Here is a 17,908-nt window from a genome sequence, read left to right as displayed (position 1 = left end):
CAGTGTGCTGTTTAGTGTTGCTGCCAATTAAACCTGCCTCTGCATTTCCGGATGCTATCTTTTCAATCACATATGTCCCCAGAGAGCTTATAAAAAGGCAAAGCCAAAACCCAGCTGAGAAGAGAACTTTGTGTCTCTGCTACCTCCTGAGAAGCTGGGTCAATAGGGAGGGGTCCAGACCTGCTCCACCCACATGGGGAAGGTATTCATCTCACCAGCAAAGGGCAGGAACCACTGTGGCAAGGTGCAACCAGTGTGGTAATATCTGCCATTTTGTAATATCCTTACCCGTTGAGCACAGAGGAGCAGCAAAAAGCCTACTGGCTGGTTTCTAGGTCTCCTGGTGTCCTGAAATCTGCACTGCATTGCTTATTTTAAAATAAACACCTCTAATTTCGGAAGTGCCTACCAGTGCAGGTACAGCCATTAACACGTGCCTGGTTCATAGTAAGGGCCAAAAAGAAAGATCTAGTTTCAGAGAGATTTTGGTAAATGATGAAGGGAACAGAGAAGTGGGGCTTAACGGCAGAGGAAGCACAGGGAGGTGCTGCTCCCATCAGATGTCCCTTGAAGAGGCGTTTGTACACACCGGGCTGCCAGTCTGTTTGCACTTCCTGGCTCACTCGGGAAGAACACTGCAATCTATCTTTCCCTTTTTTTCTGAGCAGTGCTCTGATGGAAAATGTTGAGGCTGTGGGTGGGGTGGGGAACACGCCTCCATGACAGTGCATTTGGCATCATGGGAGAGAACAGGATTAAGGATTAGAAGGCTGGAGTTCTAGCACCCCCTAGTCACTGTGTCCAAAGCTTGGAATGTTCCAAATCCTTCTTCAGGAAGTCGGCAGGGAACTGCCCCCAACTGCTAACTTCTGTGCCAATGAAATAAGAATAAAAATGGACAGAAAAGTTTTTTGGTTTTCTCTCTTTCCCAATCTATAAATTGCTGCCTAACTGTTTGAATAGTAAAGTTAATATGGAGAACTAGACAATAGTGCCAACAAAGGATAGTGTGTGTCTACTTTTGGGTCTACTCATACATTTTTTTGTACGATGTCAAAGAAAATGAACTTTCAAAAAAGTAATGTACCCTGATGATTATTATAAAGTGCTAAGATTTAAAAAAAATGACTCTTGGGGCTTTGTTGTGGTCTAGCATGGGCACAGCACTGGTCTGGCATGCATGAGGCACTACGCTCCATCTCCATCACTGCAAAAATAAAAATAAAGTGAATCTTGTCAAGGCTTCATAAAGCAGAGGAAAGGAGGGAGGAGGAGGGATGGGGAAGGCTCCTTTTCACGAGTCTGCCAGCTCCTCAACCTCTCAATGATATCTGTGCCTTGGCCACTCAAAGAGGAGTGGCAGGGGCTCCTGGCAGCTCTGCTCGTATCCTCTGACCAGAGGCAGACCCCTCAACCCAGCATATTCTCTCCCATTGGAAATCTAGAATTTGCACTGAGGGGTGTGAACTGGGTGGCCAGGTGATCCTCATTGCTGAGAGATGTCAGTTAGCCTTGTGCACAAAGGCAGCAAGCGCTGGTCTACAGAAAAGAAAGGTAAAGAGGATATGCCAGAGGTAGCAGAAACATGTGGCCAGGGGACATGCAGGCAGAGGTGGGTCATCTTAGACTGGCTCTTACTGTAGGACCTGGTGAGAGCTTATGCACCTCATGCCCTCTATCTAGGTGAGACCCACGACTCCCTTGACCAAGTCCTCCCTCTGTCTTTAGTTAGAGTAGGTTTTTATTATCTGCAATCAAAATCAAAAGAGGCTCAACTAAAAGAGGGGAAAAGGGACTATGAGAAGGCAGGGTGCAGGGCAAGCTCAGCAACCACACCCATGTCCCATGGCAGTCTGGGGAAATACCTGGACGGATACAGAGGACGTGGCAGCCCCTGGGGTCAGTGTGGGGCAGCACAGTAAGAAACCCAGAACTGAGCACATCTTTTAGGGCCGATGGCTTCAGGTTACTGAAGACTTCGGGCCAGCTCCTGCGGCAGCTGTGGTAGTTGACCAGGAGCTGCAGGGCCCGGTCGTAGTCAAACTTGCGGGCTCGGAGGAAGCGCAGCAGGAAGGCATCCTCAAGGGATGTGCTCAGGTTGGGGTACTCCTTCCGCACCATGTCCCGGAGGGCCTGCACATCCCGAAGTCTCCACTCCGGCTTCTCCTGCAGCTCTTCCCGGGCTTTGGTGACCAATTCTTCCGTCAGTGAGCACACGTAGCCGGGGGGCTCGGGTGGTGGTGGCAGTTCATTTTCAGAGAGCGAGGCCACAGAAGGGCTGGTTCTCAGAGAGTCACTTTCTTCTGACATTAGCTACCAAAGTCCCTGCTGACACAGAAGCCCAAGCAAAGTTAGGAAAGCTCAGCAATGCTCATTTCGAAGCCCAGGAAGCAGGATGTGGGAATAGTATTTTTTTTTTTTTCAGAGCCCAATAACCTCAGGGGCAGTGGTTCTCAAAGAGGAAAGAAACTGACCTAAATCATGGGCCTAGGTCCAACCCAGACCCATGCAGTCAGAGTCTCCTCGCAGGCACCCTGGCAGCTGTGGCTGAATGCACGCACTCCTCCCCACATACCACGGACTTCTGTGTCAGTGTGTGAACAGGTGTTGAACCACACTCATCTTACAGAAAAGTAAGTTAAAACAAATTGGAGCCAAGCACAGTGGTGCACACCTGTAATCTCAGCATCTTCAGGCAGTAGAATGGCAAATTTGAGGTTAGCTTGGGCAACTTAGTGAGACATTATCTCAATTTTAAAAAACTAAAAAGGGCTCAGGACGTAGTTCAGTGATAGTACAACCCTGGGTTCAATCCCCAGTACCACCCCCCGCCCCCCCCGACACACACACACACGCATACACCAAAAATAAAAGTAAAGCAAAAACATTACGATCCACACTGGTTAAAATAAACAACAGGTACTTTGGAATACTGGCAGGAGTGTAAACTGATGTAGTCCCTTTAAAGGGCAGTTTATTAGTATCTATTAAATTTAAAACCACATATAGCTCAGCAATTCCATTTCTTTTTTTTTTTAAGAGAGAGTGAGAGAGGAGGGAGAGAGAGAGAGAGAGAGAGAGAGAGAGAGAGAGAGAGAGAATTTTTAATATTTATTTTTTAGTTCTCGGTGGACACAACATCTTTGTTGGTATGTGGTGCTGAGGATCGAACCTGGGCCGCACGCATGCCAGGCGAGCGCGCTACCGCTTGAGCCACATCCTCAGCCCCAGCAATTCCATTTCTGGAATGCATATATATGTGTAAAATAATGCATTCACACGTCTCTTTTAAGTATTGATTAAAATGACAGATGACTGTAAATATCTTTACTGAACATCAGGAGCTAGATTAAATAAAAAATAAAATACTATTCAGTCATGAAAAGGAATTATCAGATGTTCATGAACTGACATATTATGGAAAAAGGAGGCTGAGAATAGTATGCAAAAAATAATCACATTATGTCTTTAAAATATATACCCATATACACTTGTGAATGCACAGAAATTTTCTGGAAGGATATAAAAAATTGTGTTACCAATGGTTACTTTGAGGGAAGAGATCTGGACAACTGGACAATTAAGATGAGAACGTTTACTGTACTGTTTACTTTTTTAAAAAATATATACTCATTTAACACATTGTGGAGACTGTGATATGGGCTGGGAGATCTACTGCTGGGGGAAATATACTTGTCAAATGGCTCCAGGTGCTGTCCCTCTGGATCCATCACCCACACTGGATGCCACACTTCCCACAGACCACCCTCAGCTGTGACTGAGTGACACATGGAATCCTTTATCTGCCATAGTCTTTGCTTCCAACTGGACATGCACTGCATGTCCCATCTCTAGACTCTAATGTCTGCTTCTCAGAAAATCTGAATTAACACATTATTACATGAAAGAAAAAAAATAGCAGACTGAAATATTATGGGAATAAGGTAAACACAAGTCTGACCAGTTCTAAAGTTCAACTCTTGTCCATAGGCCACCATTGATCCTCCAATGCAAGCTCAACAAGGAAATCAGGGAACCTCACAGGTTCCTCCACATACCCCTAAGGTCCTGACTGTACCTGGCTGGACTCCCTCCAGTCCACTACAGCCAGAGTGACCAAGCAAGTCACTCCCTCCAAAACTGAGATATGCCACTCCATCTCTTGTATTCTCCAGCTTCTTTCACTCCTCCACAAAGGTGTGTTCCAGCCTGTGCATACCCTGATCCCTTGCACTGGCATGCTCTTGCTCCTGTTCCTCATCTGACCCACATCCATTCACCCTCAAGTCTCAATTAGATGACAATTCACTCAGTCAATGGTTACCAAGCATTTATGATGTACCAGATCCTCTTACAGGCATATAGAAGTAAATGAAGAAAGAATTCTGCTCTGCTGAGCTTAGATTCTAGAGAAGATAGAGAAGACTATGAGCATAACCAATCATACAGTCTATACATCGTGATGAATGTTGTGAAGAAAACAAAGCAGGGAAGTTGGCTGCATGTACCTTGGGGCAGGTGCTGCAATTTTGAATAGGGTAGTCAGGGAAGGCTTCATCTAGCTGATGGAGGAGGTGAAGGAGCAAGCCATGCATCTGGGGGAGGGGGGGACAACTGTGTAGCTGGAGGCAGGAATCTGCCTGGCTCTTTTGAGCAATCAGCAAATAAGCAAGGTGAGGAACACTAGCAGATGAATTCAGGGGCTTACTGGGCCCCAGGGGCCAAGGCTTTGTAGAACTGTAAGAACTCTTCCATTCTAAGTGAAGGGGGGGGATGGGGGTCTTTGAGTGTTGTGATCTGTTTTATAGTTTAAAGGAGTCACTCTACTGTAGAGGGTGAGGATAGAAACAGACCAGAAAGGCTACTGAAATATCCAGTTGGGTGAAGATTGTGGCTTTAACCAATCAGCCTTCACTGACCCCAGGCCAGGTTGGGTGCCCCCTGCAGGAGCTCTTTGGCACAGCACTTCTCACTCTGTTGTCATTGTCTGTAGGCAATTTGTGGTTGGTATCATGTCTGTCTTGTTCATCACTATAAACACAACACTTAACATGGTATGAGAGAGTCTGCACTCCATAAATATTTGTTGAATGAGTTTAATGTGCTTGGCAGAGGTATGCTGAGCAAGAAATGAACAGTTCCAGCTGTGCAAAACCCACTTGGGGTTCCAATATTGTCTGCAAACCCAATCCAGGGCATACCTGAGAGGCACACTGTAGTGCTCACAGGCTACAGACCCAAAGCCCTCTCCAGCCTCACCTCCCACCTCTTCCCTGCCAGTCAAAACAAACTACTGACCTACAATTCTTCACACTTTGATGCACTGATATCCCCTCCCTGGAATTTCCTCTCCTTATCTGTTCCCAATCACAACTCATCACCTTTGAAGCCCAGCTGCAACATCAAGGCCTCTGTGAAGCCTTCCCTGACTTCCTCAGGGTGAATCCCTGAGTTTTCCACAGCACTGCAGTCCAATGTCACAAGTGTTTACATGAAATTCCTGAGTCTGTTTCACTATGCATTATCAAATAATTACTGATTACCTATCATATGTGTCAGGCACTGTGCTAGGTACACAGCAACAAACACTAAAATTCTTTTGTGTTTTACCCTATATCAAGCACTATGTTTGGCACTTGTTTTCTCAATTTATTTATTTATTTATTTATTTCTCCAGTGCTGGGTATGCATCACTGGGTTACATCCCCAGCCTTTTATTTACTCCTCACAATATTTGTTATGTACATTATTACTGTTCCTATCTTACAGACTGTCCCCAAGAATCCACGAGGGCAGAGAACCTGCCTGCCATGATCACCGCTATCCCCTTTGCTGGGTACATGTCAGAGCTCGGTAAACATCAGGGGAAGACAGATGCTAAGTGATGTGCCCAAGGGTGGCAGGAGGAAGTGTCAAGCCCCACCCTGGTCTCTCATCCCTACCCTCCACTGGGTGCTTCGCTTTTAATCTCCAGGGCCTCGACAGTGGCTCAGTAAGTCTGCTAAATGATGGATGGACGTAGGGATGGGATGCAAACACCAGCTGCTGAGGTGAAGCAGGAATCTTCCCCACCTGGGGCCCATCATTTTGTGGAGCATCACCTTCCTCGCCACCCACCCCACCCCCCCCGACAGCGAGAGGCCAAGAAGCCATTTCTCTTGGGCTCCAGGGATCCCATCTCCCCTAGACAACCTTCCCAGGCCCCCAACTTCCGGTCGTCGCCCCCTCCCCAGGTGTCCCCATTTCCTGGGGTCTCTCGCTCCCTCGGCTCCCACTTCCGGTTATCCCTCCCTTTCGGGGCATCTTTTCTCGGCCCCTGGGACGTACGCATGGGCTCGCGGGCACTCACCGGCCCGGCTGCGGGGCGGAGCGCGGGTCAATCGGCGGCGGGAGCCTCGTCTGGCAACGCGCACAGAAACGACCCGCACTCCTCGCCCGGCCGGTCCGGCCCCTCTCGCCGGAAGTGACGTGCACAGGGCGTGGGAAGGCGGGGCGCCGCTTGGGAGTGCGCATGTGCGATTTCTCGCCGTGTTGCCGGAGCTTTGCCTCCACCTGGCGGTCGCGACTGTGCATGGCGGGCCCTCTGCTGGCTGATAGTAAATGGGATCGTGAGCAACGTGTCCGGTCCTCCGTGTGAATGGGGAACCGGGTCCAAAGCAGAGAAGGAAGGAAAGAAACTGCCCTTTTCCTCGAACGTACCACCGCGTTCCTGGTGTCTTCCTCCATGCCTCATTAAATTCTTGAGTTTGTGCAATTCCCCTGTTTCATGAAAAGGAGAGTGGCAATCCATTGCAGTAAAGAGATTAAAACCCAGACCTCAGGATTAGCATTCCAGAATTCCTCCCACCGCATCTCCCATCAGGACTGGCTGCTGCTTAGAGGGAGACTTCCATACAATCTCGGATCCTCATTAGCAGCATGAACTTGGACAAGCCCCTATTCTTCATTGGCCTCGGTTTCTTCATCTGATCCTGATTTGATAATTAATTTCTTTCTTGCTTTAGGGTTCACGAAGTGCCCACCAGATAATGGTAATGTGAAAAAGGACTTATTACCACCACATCTAGTCCATTAACCCCCCTCCCCAGCATATATTCATGTTTTGGGCAACTGCAGTTTTGAGAGAAATCTCAGGCAGAGTCAAGACGATAAACCATTTCTAGGGAGAAATTCTGGTGATCCAGAAGAACTTCAGATCCAAAGGGATGACCTTAAATAATCCTTTCCTCTCTCTGCCTCAAGGCAAGGGAAGTCCCAGAGGGAAGTGACCCAGGAGATCACCAAGAAAATGTTTCTGCCAGATGCCCGACTGTGTGTGTGTTGGTGGGGGTGGCAGGTGGTGGGAATGGGAGCTGCCTGAGAATCTTGACTTTTGACTTTCTGCTCTCTCGTTCACCATTTCTAGGGTTCCCAAATAAAATATAGAACATTCAGTTAAATTTGAATTTCAGATAAATGATTTCTTTTTAAGTATGTCTTAAACAACATTTGGGATATGCTTATGTTTTTATAATGATTATTAGAAATTGAAATTATCACTGGGTGCTGTGGTACACTCCTGTAATCCCAGCGGTTTGGGAGGTGAGGCAGGAGGATTGTGAGTTCAAAGTCAGCCCCAGCAATTTAGTGAGACCCTAAGCAAATCAGGGAGACATTGTCTCTAAATAAAATATTTAAAAGGGGGAGGGGCTAGAGATGTGGCTCAGTGGTTGAGTGCCCCTGGGTTCAATCCCAGGTACAAAAAAAAAGAAAAAAGAAAAGAAATTCAAATTATCTCAAAGTTGCCATTATAATCATCCAGGATAATCTCCCAATCTCAAAATCCTTAATTTAAGCACATCTACAGCATACTTTTTACCATGTAAAGCAGGATAGCCACAAACTTTAGAAATTAGGATAAGAATATCTGATAGCCTTCCGCAAGTTGTAACCTTGGCCAAGTCACTTAAACTCCCAAAGCCTCTAGTTTCTCATGGGCAAAAGTGTAATTAAGTGGGCTCATTAGAGGAAACTTCTTGCTTATACTAGACAAACAGTAGGTGTTTAATAAATGGAAACTCTCAGAGCAAAAGGCAAGGGATGGCCCTGTTCAAACCATGCTGTCCTAGGTCTTGGGATGACACCCCTCCTCAACCCAGACCCAGGACCTATTGGAGGTTCATGGAACCAGACTTCCATGCTAGATGCTGACAGCAGGAAGAAAAGTTGGTCTTAAGATCATTATTTCTTGCTCCCCCCTTAGTAATACATTTTAGAGAACCAATTTGTCTCAGAATTGGAAAAGGTCTCAGAAAAATGACAATAAATTTTCTGCCTTTTGAGCAATCATATAACTGAGCATTGTACTTGTATGATCTCAATTATGCCTTAGAACAACCCCCATGAACAAAGGGCCAGGGGAGAGTTTCCCTTACTGAAGAGAACACTAAGATCCCAAAAGAGGAAATCGCTTGTCTAAGGGCCCAAGAGGATCTGTGAAAGAGCCTGATTTAAACTGAAATTTGTTTGCTACCACAGGCCCAGGTTTTGCTTTGCTGTAAAGGTCACGTGGGCAGCTTGTCTCCGTGTTTCTGTGGGTTAGGAAACAGGTGCAGAGACAGACAAGAAATTCCCCATAGTCACAGGACAGTTAAATGGCTGAACAGGGATTTGAACAACTTCTGCTTTGGGCACTCTGAAGTAATAGACTCAGAACAACCCCTTGAAAGGACCCATTTCTTTATGTGTAAAGTGGGGATGTATCCCTTTAGGGACTCCTTGGGACCAATCAGTAAAATGGCTTATGTAAAGTTCTGGTACATCATGTCATGAACTGTCTGTTGATTATGTTCACCCAACTCCGGAGCAAACAGATCACCAGAGGGCAGCTTGTCCTGTGTCTTGGTTCAGAAGGCTCTGAGCATCGTGCTCTCCTAGCATCATCCAGTTTCTGAAGACAGAGATTATGGCGTTAAGTGTGTGCTGGAGGTGGCCAGAAATGTCTGAACTGTCTGTTTTCAGGGCGTTTGACTCTGAGCTCAATTTCTTTGAACCAGGTTTTTGTTTTAGTTTGCAACAGGGTCTTGCTACATTAACCATGCTAGCCGCAAACTCCTGGACTCAAGCGATTCTCCTACCTCAGGTTCCTGAGTAGCTGGGACTAGTGGTAGTAGTTTTATTGCTATTCTTCTGAGACTGTTGTTTGTGTAAAATGGACTCAAGCAAATCAGTAAGTATAGAATCTTTTCATTTTATTAACCCCCATATACATGAGAATCAAACACTTCAGTGTGGAAAAAATGAGCAACCAATGAAACAAGAAGAAGTTAAAGTAAAAGTTCTGTAAGGAGGTATTTGCTTTGAAAGTATCAGTATGAACTCGAGATTATTTTTAAAGAGAAATTATATGCATGGAAACACACTACACACACACACACACACACACACACACACACACACACACACCCCTCCCTAATACCTAATATCTAGTAAAGATGATGGAAAACAATGACCAATCTAGTAGCAACAAGCATACCTTTCACCCAGATATAGTAGTTTTGAAATGTGATTTTCAACTAAAAAAAGTCAACTCACAGATGAGACAATTTCATCTGCAAGTAAGATAATTGCAGTTGCAATCACTATTATCAAATATTAGAGATATATTACTATATATCTATTATTGATAATAATTGCAATTGCAAAAATGGCAGTTGATCAAAATTCATCAAATATGTTTAAGTCCCTGAGTTTGTAGTGACAGTCATCAGAAACACTAATTGATCACCTTCTAAAGGTGGCATGAAATATTATTGAGAACTGATGGGGCTGGGGTTGTGGCCTTTGCCTAGCATCTGTGAGGCACTGGGTTCAATTATCAGCACCCAGATAAACTAATAAAATAAAGTTCCACCAACAACTTAAAAAAGAAAGAAAGAAAGAAATTATTGAGAACTGAGTAAATATAAAGAAAGAATCCCATATTTATTCCATCTTTCCTAGATACACAGTAGCAGTTGGTAACCAAACAATAGATTAAGTGAAGCATTGTCCTATAAAATTATTACAACTAGTAGGTGAAAACAAAGTGATACAATATTGCCATTTGAGATCTGCCGTGAGCTAAACATCTAGCCACGCACACCCTGGCAGCTAACAGCAATTAAAAGAAGAAGAAGAAGAAGGAGAAGGAGAAGGAGAAGGAGAAGGAGAAGGAGAAGGAGAAGGAGAAGGAGAAGGAGAAGGAGAAGGAGAAGGAGAAGGAGAAGGAGAAGGAGAAGGAGAAGGAGAAGGAGAAGGAGAAGGAGAAGGAGAAGGAGAAGGAGAAGAGAAAGAAAGAACAAATTTAACCATGTATGAGCTTCTTGGAAAAGAACCAGCATAACCTCTAATCATGCTAAAGGAATAGAGCCTGGCTCTCATCCAATTGCTCATCTGCCCAGAAATCTTGTATTGTACTATGAGGATGCAGAAGACAAAATGCAGACTTTGAGAAACTACTGATTAAACAGCCCGAATTCTTCAACTGATGAACTGCAATGAAAAGAAAAGGTTGGAAGGGAAACTATGGATTTAAAAAGGCCCCATGTGTACGGGCTAGGGGTATGACTCAGTTGGTAGAGGGCTTGCCTTGCATGTGCTACACCCTGGGTTCAATCCCCAGCTCTACAAAAAAAGAAGAAAAGGGGGGAAAAATCTGTACCTGTAGTCCCAGCTACTGGGAAGGCTAAGACAGGAGGATCACAAGTTAGCAAAGGCCTGCCTCAAAAAGAAAATTTTGAAAATGAATGAGATTTAGCTCATGGACGAGACTTTGGGTTTAGTCTCTAGGATCACAAAACAAAACTTACCTGTTTAATTTCAGCACCATTGCTAACCTTAGAAACTTGTTTGATTAGGAATAGTGAAATCATAACTGATTTCTACCTGCCAGGCACAGTTCCCAATGGATCTAATCTAATTGAATGCTTGAAACCCTCTTATGGTTATTCCCATTTTACAAGAATAAAACTGAGACTCACAGAGGTTCCCTGTGGCCACACACGAGGTGGTAGAGCAGTTTGGATCTGAACCCAGGCAGTCTGTGCTCCAATTCACTGTAGTGTGTATCCCATCCTGGTTTTAGATTTTGATTTTCTTCATGCTGGGGATTGAATCCAGGCCCTCATGCATGTTTTTCCTTCCATGTCCAGCGCCCTGTTAGCAATAAGTCCCCCTCCTGAGTGTCTGCCAGGTGGGTGCCAATGCCTTGACACTGAGGACCCGAGTCTTACTCTAACCCTGGGAGGTGGGTACACCTGTGAGTCTGCATTTGACAAATGGCAAACCTGGAACCCAGAGAGGTGAAGGAACTTGCCTGAAGTTACGAAATAAGTGGCACTGAGGGGCAAGGGAGGGGTTTGCCTGGGAGATGGGGAGGGTTCACACTCTGGTTCTTGGGATTCTAAAGTACAAAATGTCCTATACTTTTAAACATGCTTACCCGGCAGGTCTGACCCATTTGAGGTCACAGCTTGCCCAACCAGTGGTCTGGAGCTTGTCTTGGCTGGACAAGTGTCCAGGGCAGGGTGGGGGAAGTCAGAGGATTGGCAAGAGCCAAGCCTGATCCCTGATGCCTGACCTCAATCCGAGGGTCGTGTGAAACCTGTGACCCTCAGGCCTGATGTGCCTTAGTGTGCCAGAGGCTCCAGTTTCTCAGTGTGCTGAGGTTTGGCTTACAAGCCCCAGAACCAGGACCTACAGCAGAGCCAGCCAGCTCTGAGCTGGGGTAAAGATGTGCCCAGTGGATTTCCCAGAAGAGGCAAGAACCCTGCTGTGTTTTTGTGGTCACACATTGATTTCCCTGCCTGAGTCAGCACGGCCAGTTGGAGGGACAGGACGTCCTCTCTGGATCCCAGCAGCCTGGAGATTTCCCCAAACAGGGCCTGGCATGGTGAGGAGATGGGGTGGGGTGGAGACCCCAGAGCCCCTGCTCCATTGGTACAGCCTAAGAGCTCAGCCCCCCTTTGGTCATATTAACAACACCCAGCCTGGAGAGGGTGCCTAGCACAGGCCTGGCACGGTGCCAGCATCTGATATCTATCCTCTTGACTATCCCCACAGTGATGCTACAGAGTAGGAGTTCTTTGACTATTAGATGAGGAAACAGACACAAAGAAGTAAAAATCACTTACAGATGGTCACCCAGAGGAGGAATGACAGGTCTGTGACTGTGGAACCCTAGCACGTCAGACCCAGTGATGCTCTGTGAAGTCACTGAGTCTCACTACACCGCAACCATCCCAGCAGGTAGCTGTTGTCATCCCGGTCAAGGATGTTGGGAAACTGAGGCCAGGGAGTGGATGTGACCTGTACCGTGTTGACAGGAAGTCCCTGCTGAGACACCAGTGATCATTTTTAGAGCACAGTCTAACACTGACAACTGCTAGCATTTAGCCACAAGCACTCAAAACCCCTTCATTGGTTATCACCCCTATGTACTCCCAGCTCTCCCATGATGGGGAGGGGGAGCAGAGGCTTCTTTGGTGGCCATCTCTCGGGGAAGGTGGACTGCAGGAGTTGGGGCTCTCCATGGGAGGGAAGCACTGGTTGGAGAGCTCAAGTGTGACTCCTGTGCAGAGGGGCAGTTGGATGATGTGGGCAGGGACATCTAGAGACTGGAACTCAGGCTGCACGGTAGAGAAGCCACAGAAGGTGGAAGTGCCGAGGCTAGCCCACACTCCAGCGATCTCACGGAAAGGCTGCTTGAGCATTTCTCATAGACCAGCCAAGGGCACAGAGTACCCACAAGAAGTCAGCTTGGGCCCTGTCCCTTGGGGTCTTCTACAAGGGAGGAGGGTGGTGGCAGTGTTGAGAAAGGAGTTACAAGGGACCCCCAGGAAGAGAGATGAATCCCCCAAGGTCAGGGGTGAGAGGAGTCCTGTGGGGACAGCCATCCTCAGGGAACCCACTCTCTTGTTTCCCTAGATAAAGGGGTAACTTTAAATGTCCTCTGGGTCCAGAGAGTTTGAAGCCAGTCAGGCTGGTGACAGTTCAAGCAAGGCCCTTCTGTTCTCCTCATCTCCACTGTGGAGGACTGGAGGGAACAGAGGAGCAGCCACCCCCATCACCTCCCCGCAGCAGGCTCCAGCTGGGTGAGCAGAGAAGGTTTGAACCCAAATCAAATTGGGGGTTTCTTTAGTAGCTTGACTGCACGTCGTAATGTCTACCGAGCACATTTTGAAAGGGACACTGGGAGGCAAAAATAAAGACGGGCTTTGATTATGTCATGTAGGCCAGGGGTTTTCAACATGCTGGTCTCAGCGAGTGGGAGAATTCTTCAAAACAAGCCTGGGACATGAGTGTTCCAGAATGTCCTAGAATTTGGTTCATTAGGCAGTTGAGAAGTGTGGGTGCCTCTGAGAACTTCTTGAGCCCTGTATGGGGCCAGCACACCCACCTGCTGGAAGCTTCAGTCCTTGGCTTACTCTTTCCCCTTCTCCTGAGAAGTGTCCCCTCAGGAGCCACCTGTGCCAGCCGGTTACCCCCTCACCCACAGGGTGGCTTATAGCAACACCAACTGTTACAGAGAACAAAAGGCCAGCCTTCTTGCGGGCTTTACCTGAGGCCACGTCCTGGTTCATTCCCTCCTATTTTGCTTCCCTCCATCCCTCACAGGTTCCCCACTTCCTAAATCACAGGCACTGAATCCCTGCCTCAGGCTCTGCATCTCAGAACCAGAAGACAACACGGCCTGCTTTGCCAGACAGGAGCCAAGTGCTCCATGAGAGAGATCTCTGGGGCCAAATCAAACTTACACAGAACCAAATCCCAGAACCATCACTTAACTGCAGGTGACCTCGGCTCATCACTGGTCAAAGCCCCTCAGTTTTCTCATCTGGAACATGGAAGGAGACAACCACCCAGCTCAGAAGCCTTTGAGAAGTTAAATCTACCCAAGCACCTAGCACAGTAGCTGCACATTCCATAGGGTTACTGTTACTTCTCCAGGTCCCCAGCACCCCGAGACTAGCAAGAAAAGGAATCAGCTCTTTGCTCTCTAGATGAGGATGCCATGTCTTGGGGTCACTCACCAGATCAGGGGATGGCTGGGGTTCAGTTGTGATAAAAGAGCCACCATTGGGCTGGGGATGTGGCTCAAGCGGTAGCGCGCTCGCCTGGCATGCGTGCGGCCTGGGTTCGATCCTCAGCACCACATACCAACAAAGATGTTGTGTCTGCTGAAAACTGAAAAATAAATATTGAAATTTAGGTGGCTAGTCCTATACCACAGTCTTACACGTACTCTAGTTCACCGTCTTCACTACCTTTTAATACTGTTGTGATTGCCCCATTTTACACAATGGGAAAACCAAGGCTTGGAATGTCTGAAACACTGAGTACATCCAGAATCGCTATAGTCTAATGACTGGCCCCAGTAACGGGGCACCCACACTCTGCTGGCAGGAATGCCGAATGGTAAAACTATTTTGAAAAACAGGTGTTTTTTTTTTTCCTTTAAAACATACACTAATATGATTAAAAAGACAACATACACTTATATAATTAAACATACATTTATATGATCCAATAGTTTCACACCTTGTTATTCACACAAGTTTAATGAAATTATTTGTCCAGTCAAAGGCACATACAATGAATGTTCATGGCAGCTTTATTTGTAGTCGTCAAAAACTGGGGGCTGGGAGGAAATGGCTATCCTCAGGGGCGTGGGCCCACAAACTGAGACATATATGCAGATGCATCTCAGTTACTGTGGGGTTGTGTCCTGATGAACCCGACATAAGTTGAAAATGTCTTCAATTGAAAGTGTGTTTAATAACCGAACCTACTATATATGGTGGCTTTGCCCAGCCTACCTTAAAGGTGCTCAGGATACATCAGCCTGCAGGTGGGAAAAGTCACATAGCACAAAGCCTGTTTTATAATAAAGCATTGAATGTCTTATATGATTCATATTGAAGATGATGTTGTCGTAGAGCCAAAAAGATCATGAATCAAACCTAAGTCAGGAGCCATTTGTATGTGTTGACACGACTTGGCCATAAAAGGGAACAAACAACACATACCTGAAAACAAGATTCCTGAAGAAAGCCACAGCAAACGAGTACCAATTGTGTGATTTCATTTCTATGAACGTCCAGAAAATACAGTCATCTACAGTGAAAGGAAATGATTAGTGGTGACCAAGCTGCCTGGGGGTTGGGGGTGGTGAGGGGAAGGTGACATAAAGGAGCAGGAGAAAACTATGGGGGCAGTGGAACATCTGTCACCTTAATTGTGGTGCTGGTTCCTGGGGTGCTGAAATATGTTAACGAAACCAGAGTTTGAGACCAAACTGGATCCTCTGCTTCTGCTGTGCAAGCTGAAAGCCTGCTTCAGTGTCCGCAGCTGCACAGCAGGAGATGCCTCCCAGCTTCAGCCTTGAGGGTCTCAGCCAGCAAAGCCGATTCTCCTCCATCACCACTGAGTGGCGAGTGGCATGTCGTGGCTCTAAATGGGGGCCATGTCCCCCGTGTTGGAGCGGACTCCAGCAGCTCCGGCCAGCTTCTTCCCAGGTTCTTGTCTCACAGACCTGAAGACTGAAATTCAAGGACAACAGAAGGCAAGAGGGAAAGGAGGAGGATTTACTCAAGGGTTAAGAACAGAAACAGAACTCTCACAGAGGGGTCCCCCTAGGGGGCTGCCACTGGAGTGTGCTAGTCTAGGGGTTTATAGAGCACTAGGGTCAATGCTATTGGTCCAAACTTTCTTCTGATCAGCATCGATACCAATGCTATTGGTTATCCCTGCAGCCCATTTGGGTCTGCCCCGCTTCCATTTTCCCGCTGCTTGTGTGGAAGCGGGAGGTTGAGGTTGTTGGCTGGTGGATGCAAGGGTAGGGGATTCAGAGCTGTGGTGCTGCACAGAGTGGGCATCTGCACCAGGAACAGGCTAGGCTGCCACCAGGTGACAGGTCGGTTACACGCTGGCTCGCCTAGACCCTGGCTCGCCACCTCCGGCCCACACTGGTAGGGTGGGCTTTGTGCAGCCACGGCCTGTGCTGGCCACATGCACTCCAGCCCACCTGGGCCTCTGCTCCCCCACTCCAGGACAAGGGCTTGGCTTCATTAAGACTTATCAAATTTTGCAATTTAAATATGTGTAATGTCTTGTACATCAGTTATATCTCAGAAATGCCATTTAGGGAAAAGAAATAGAGTGCCATAATTAAGATTGGAGCCCAGGTGTGTCTGATGTGAAACAGCTGAGGAACTGGTAAGTTATTGTAGGGCCCACCACGTTGTAAAGATGTCTGTAACCCCAAGCTACATTGCAGCCTCATTCACAAAAGCCGAGGGGTGGAAGCAGCTCAGGTGTCTACTGGTAGATGTGGTATATAAACATGGTGAAATATTATTCGGCCTTAAAAAAGGAGACCCTGCCATTTGCTGCAACATAGATGGACCTGGAGAACATTACTCTAAGTGCAATAAGCCAGACCCAGAAAGACAAAAATGCTGCATGGTCTCACTTATATGTGGAAGAGTAAAAAACAAACAAAAAACACAAAAAAGTGGTAGAAAATATAATAGTGGTTACAGGAGCAAGAGGGTGTGGTGGGGGTGAAGATATGAGACATGGGTAAAATTATAAGGCCTCCTTTCTTGTCTGGAGAAGAAAAAGAATCAGTCCGAATGACACCACCTCCAGGAAGCCTTCCTGGCCCTTCCATGGAGGACCATGACTTTTCAGAAATTCATCTTACCCCCCCCCCACCCTCCTGCCTGCCTTCAGACATAGTCAGTGGATTCTTAGAACACTTGGAAAGCCTTTCGCTGTGTCTTTCTCTATATGTCCTTCAAATATGCTGGCTGACGGAGGGTTTGATCCATTTACACCAGCTGCCTGACTTTAGATGGGCTCCTCTGCCTCTTAAAGCTACAGGTTCCTCATCTGAATAATACTAGAAGCTCCCTTGGAATTGCCTCAGGAATCAAATGAGAGATAATTCCCATTAAACAATTAGCATAGGCCCTGCTGTGTAATCAAGCACTCAATAAATGTTAACTATTATTGATCTTCACCTGGGCAGTGGCTGCTGACTGTTTAAGTTTCTCAGCCTTTGAATCAAGTACTTACCGACCCAGCTATATTTACTGACGTGGAAAGATGCCCAAAGCTTACTGTTGGGGCGGGGGTGGGGGCAGGAACAGGCTAGAAAACAACATATGCCTATAGGTCATTGAAAGATTAAAGGAAAAAGTGATCATCTAAGTCTTAACATGGGGCCCGGCACGCAGGAAGTGGTCGCTCAGAGCCAGCTGGGATGATCACTAATGTGAAAGCATTTTTTTTTAGCCTGTGCCATGCCACAGTATTATCATGGCTCTTCCTGGGAAGCCGGATCACGTTCGCAGTTGCCCTGGAGTCCAGGTGAGGCAGAGGGCAAGTTCCCTTCTGCCTTCCTTCTGATGCCCTTCAGGATCGTCGTGGCAAGGCTTGGATTGGAGTTAGGGGTCCGTTGGCCTGATGTGGATTTGGGTACTTTTTTTTTTTAAATGTGGTCTTGAAGTGAAAGATAAGAAAAACAATGCCTTCCGGAATTGAGACTCCAAACTGGGATAAAGGGTGCTTTGGGCAGTGACTGGGGTGCTGTGACACAGTGCAGACCCACGGGGGCGCTCCAACCAATCAGCAATAGAGAAAGACACAAGGATGTGATGATCATAATGATAATGTGATCGCAGCAAGGGCTTCCGCTCAGGGAATCCTTACTATGAGATCCTAAAATGTGTTGAGTGTCATAACCTATTTCTCATTTTAGCTTTGCAAAACATACCATCAGAGCTAAAGATTTTATGCCTAGGGTATGTTGCTCTTTGAAATTAAAAAAAAATTTTTGTGGAATGATAATTCACAAATATTATTACAAGTAAAATTGTAATAA

The 17,908-nt window shown here is 46.7% G+C and overlaps 1 protein-coding gene across 9 annotated transcripts in view; it reads right to left on the bottom strand.

Annotated features, from left to right (window-relative positions):
- Positions 1-17,908, bottom strand: part of Ttpal (alpha tocopherol transfer protein like) — a 34,631-nt gene that overhangs the window by 9,156 nt on the left and 7,567 nt on the right. The window contains exons 2-8 of one of the 9 annotated variants that reach the window (XM_078051847.1): positions 15,252-15,560; positions 15,048-15,135; positions 14,052-14,205; positions 12,153-12,354; positions 11,001-11,175; positions 6,700-6,759; positions 1,866-2,325 (exon numbers count right to left, since the gene is read on the bottom strand). In XM_078051847.1, the coding sequence (XP_077907973.1) occupies positions 1,866-2,310 (445 nt within the window). In that variant the 5' untranslated portion in view covers positions 2,311-2,325; positions 6,700-6,759; positions 11,001-11,175; ... (2 more) ...; positions 15,048-15,135; positions 15,252-15,560. The other 8 variants (XM_078051845.1, XM_078051846.1, XM_040275842.2 and 5 more) reach the window with 8 other exon arrangements.

This window comes from Ictidomys tridecemlineatus, chromosome 5 (genome assembly GCF_052094955.1).
Source record: "Ictidomys tridecemlineatus isolate mIctTri1 chromosome 5, mIctTri1.hap1, whole genome shotgun sequence".
NCBI lineage: Eukaryota > Metazoa > Chordata > Mammalia > Rodentia > Sciuridae > Ictidomys > Ictidomys tridecemlineatus.
This window is presented reverse-complemented; position numbering and strand designations above follow the sequence as displayed.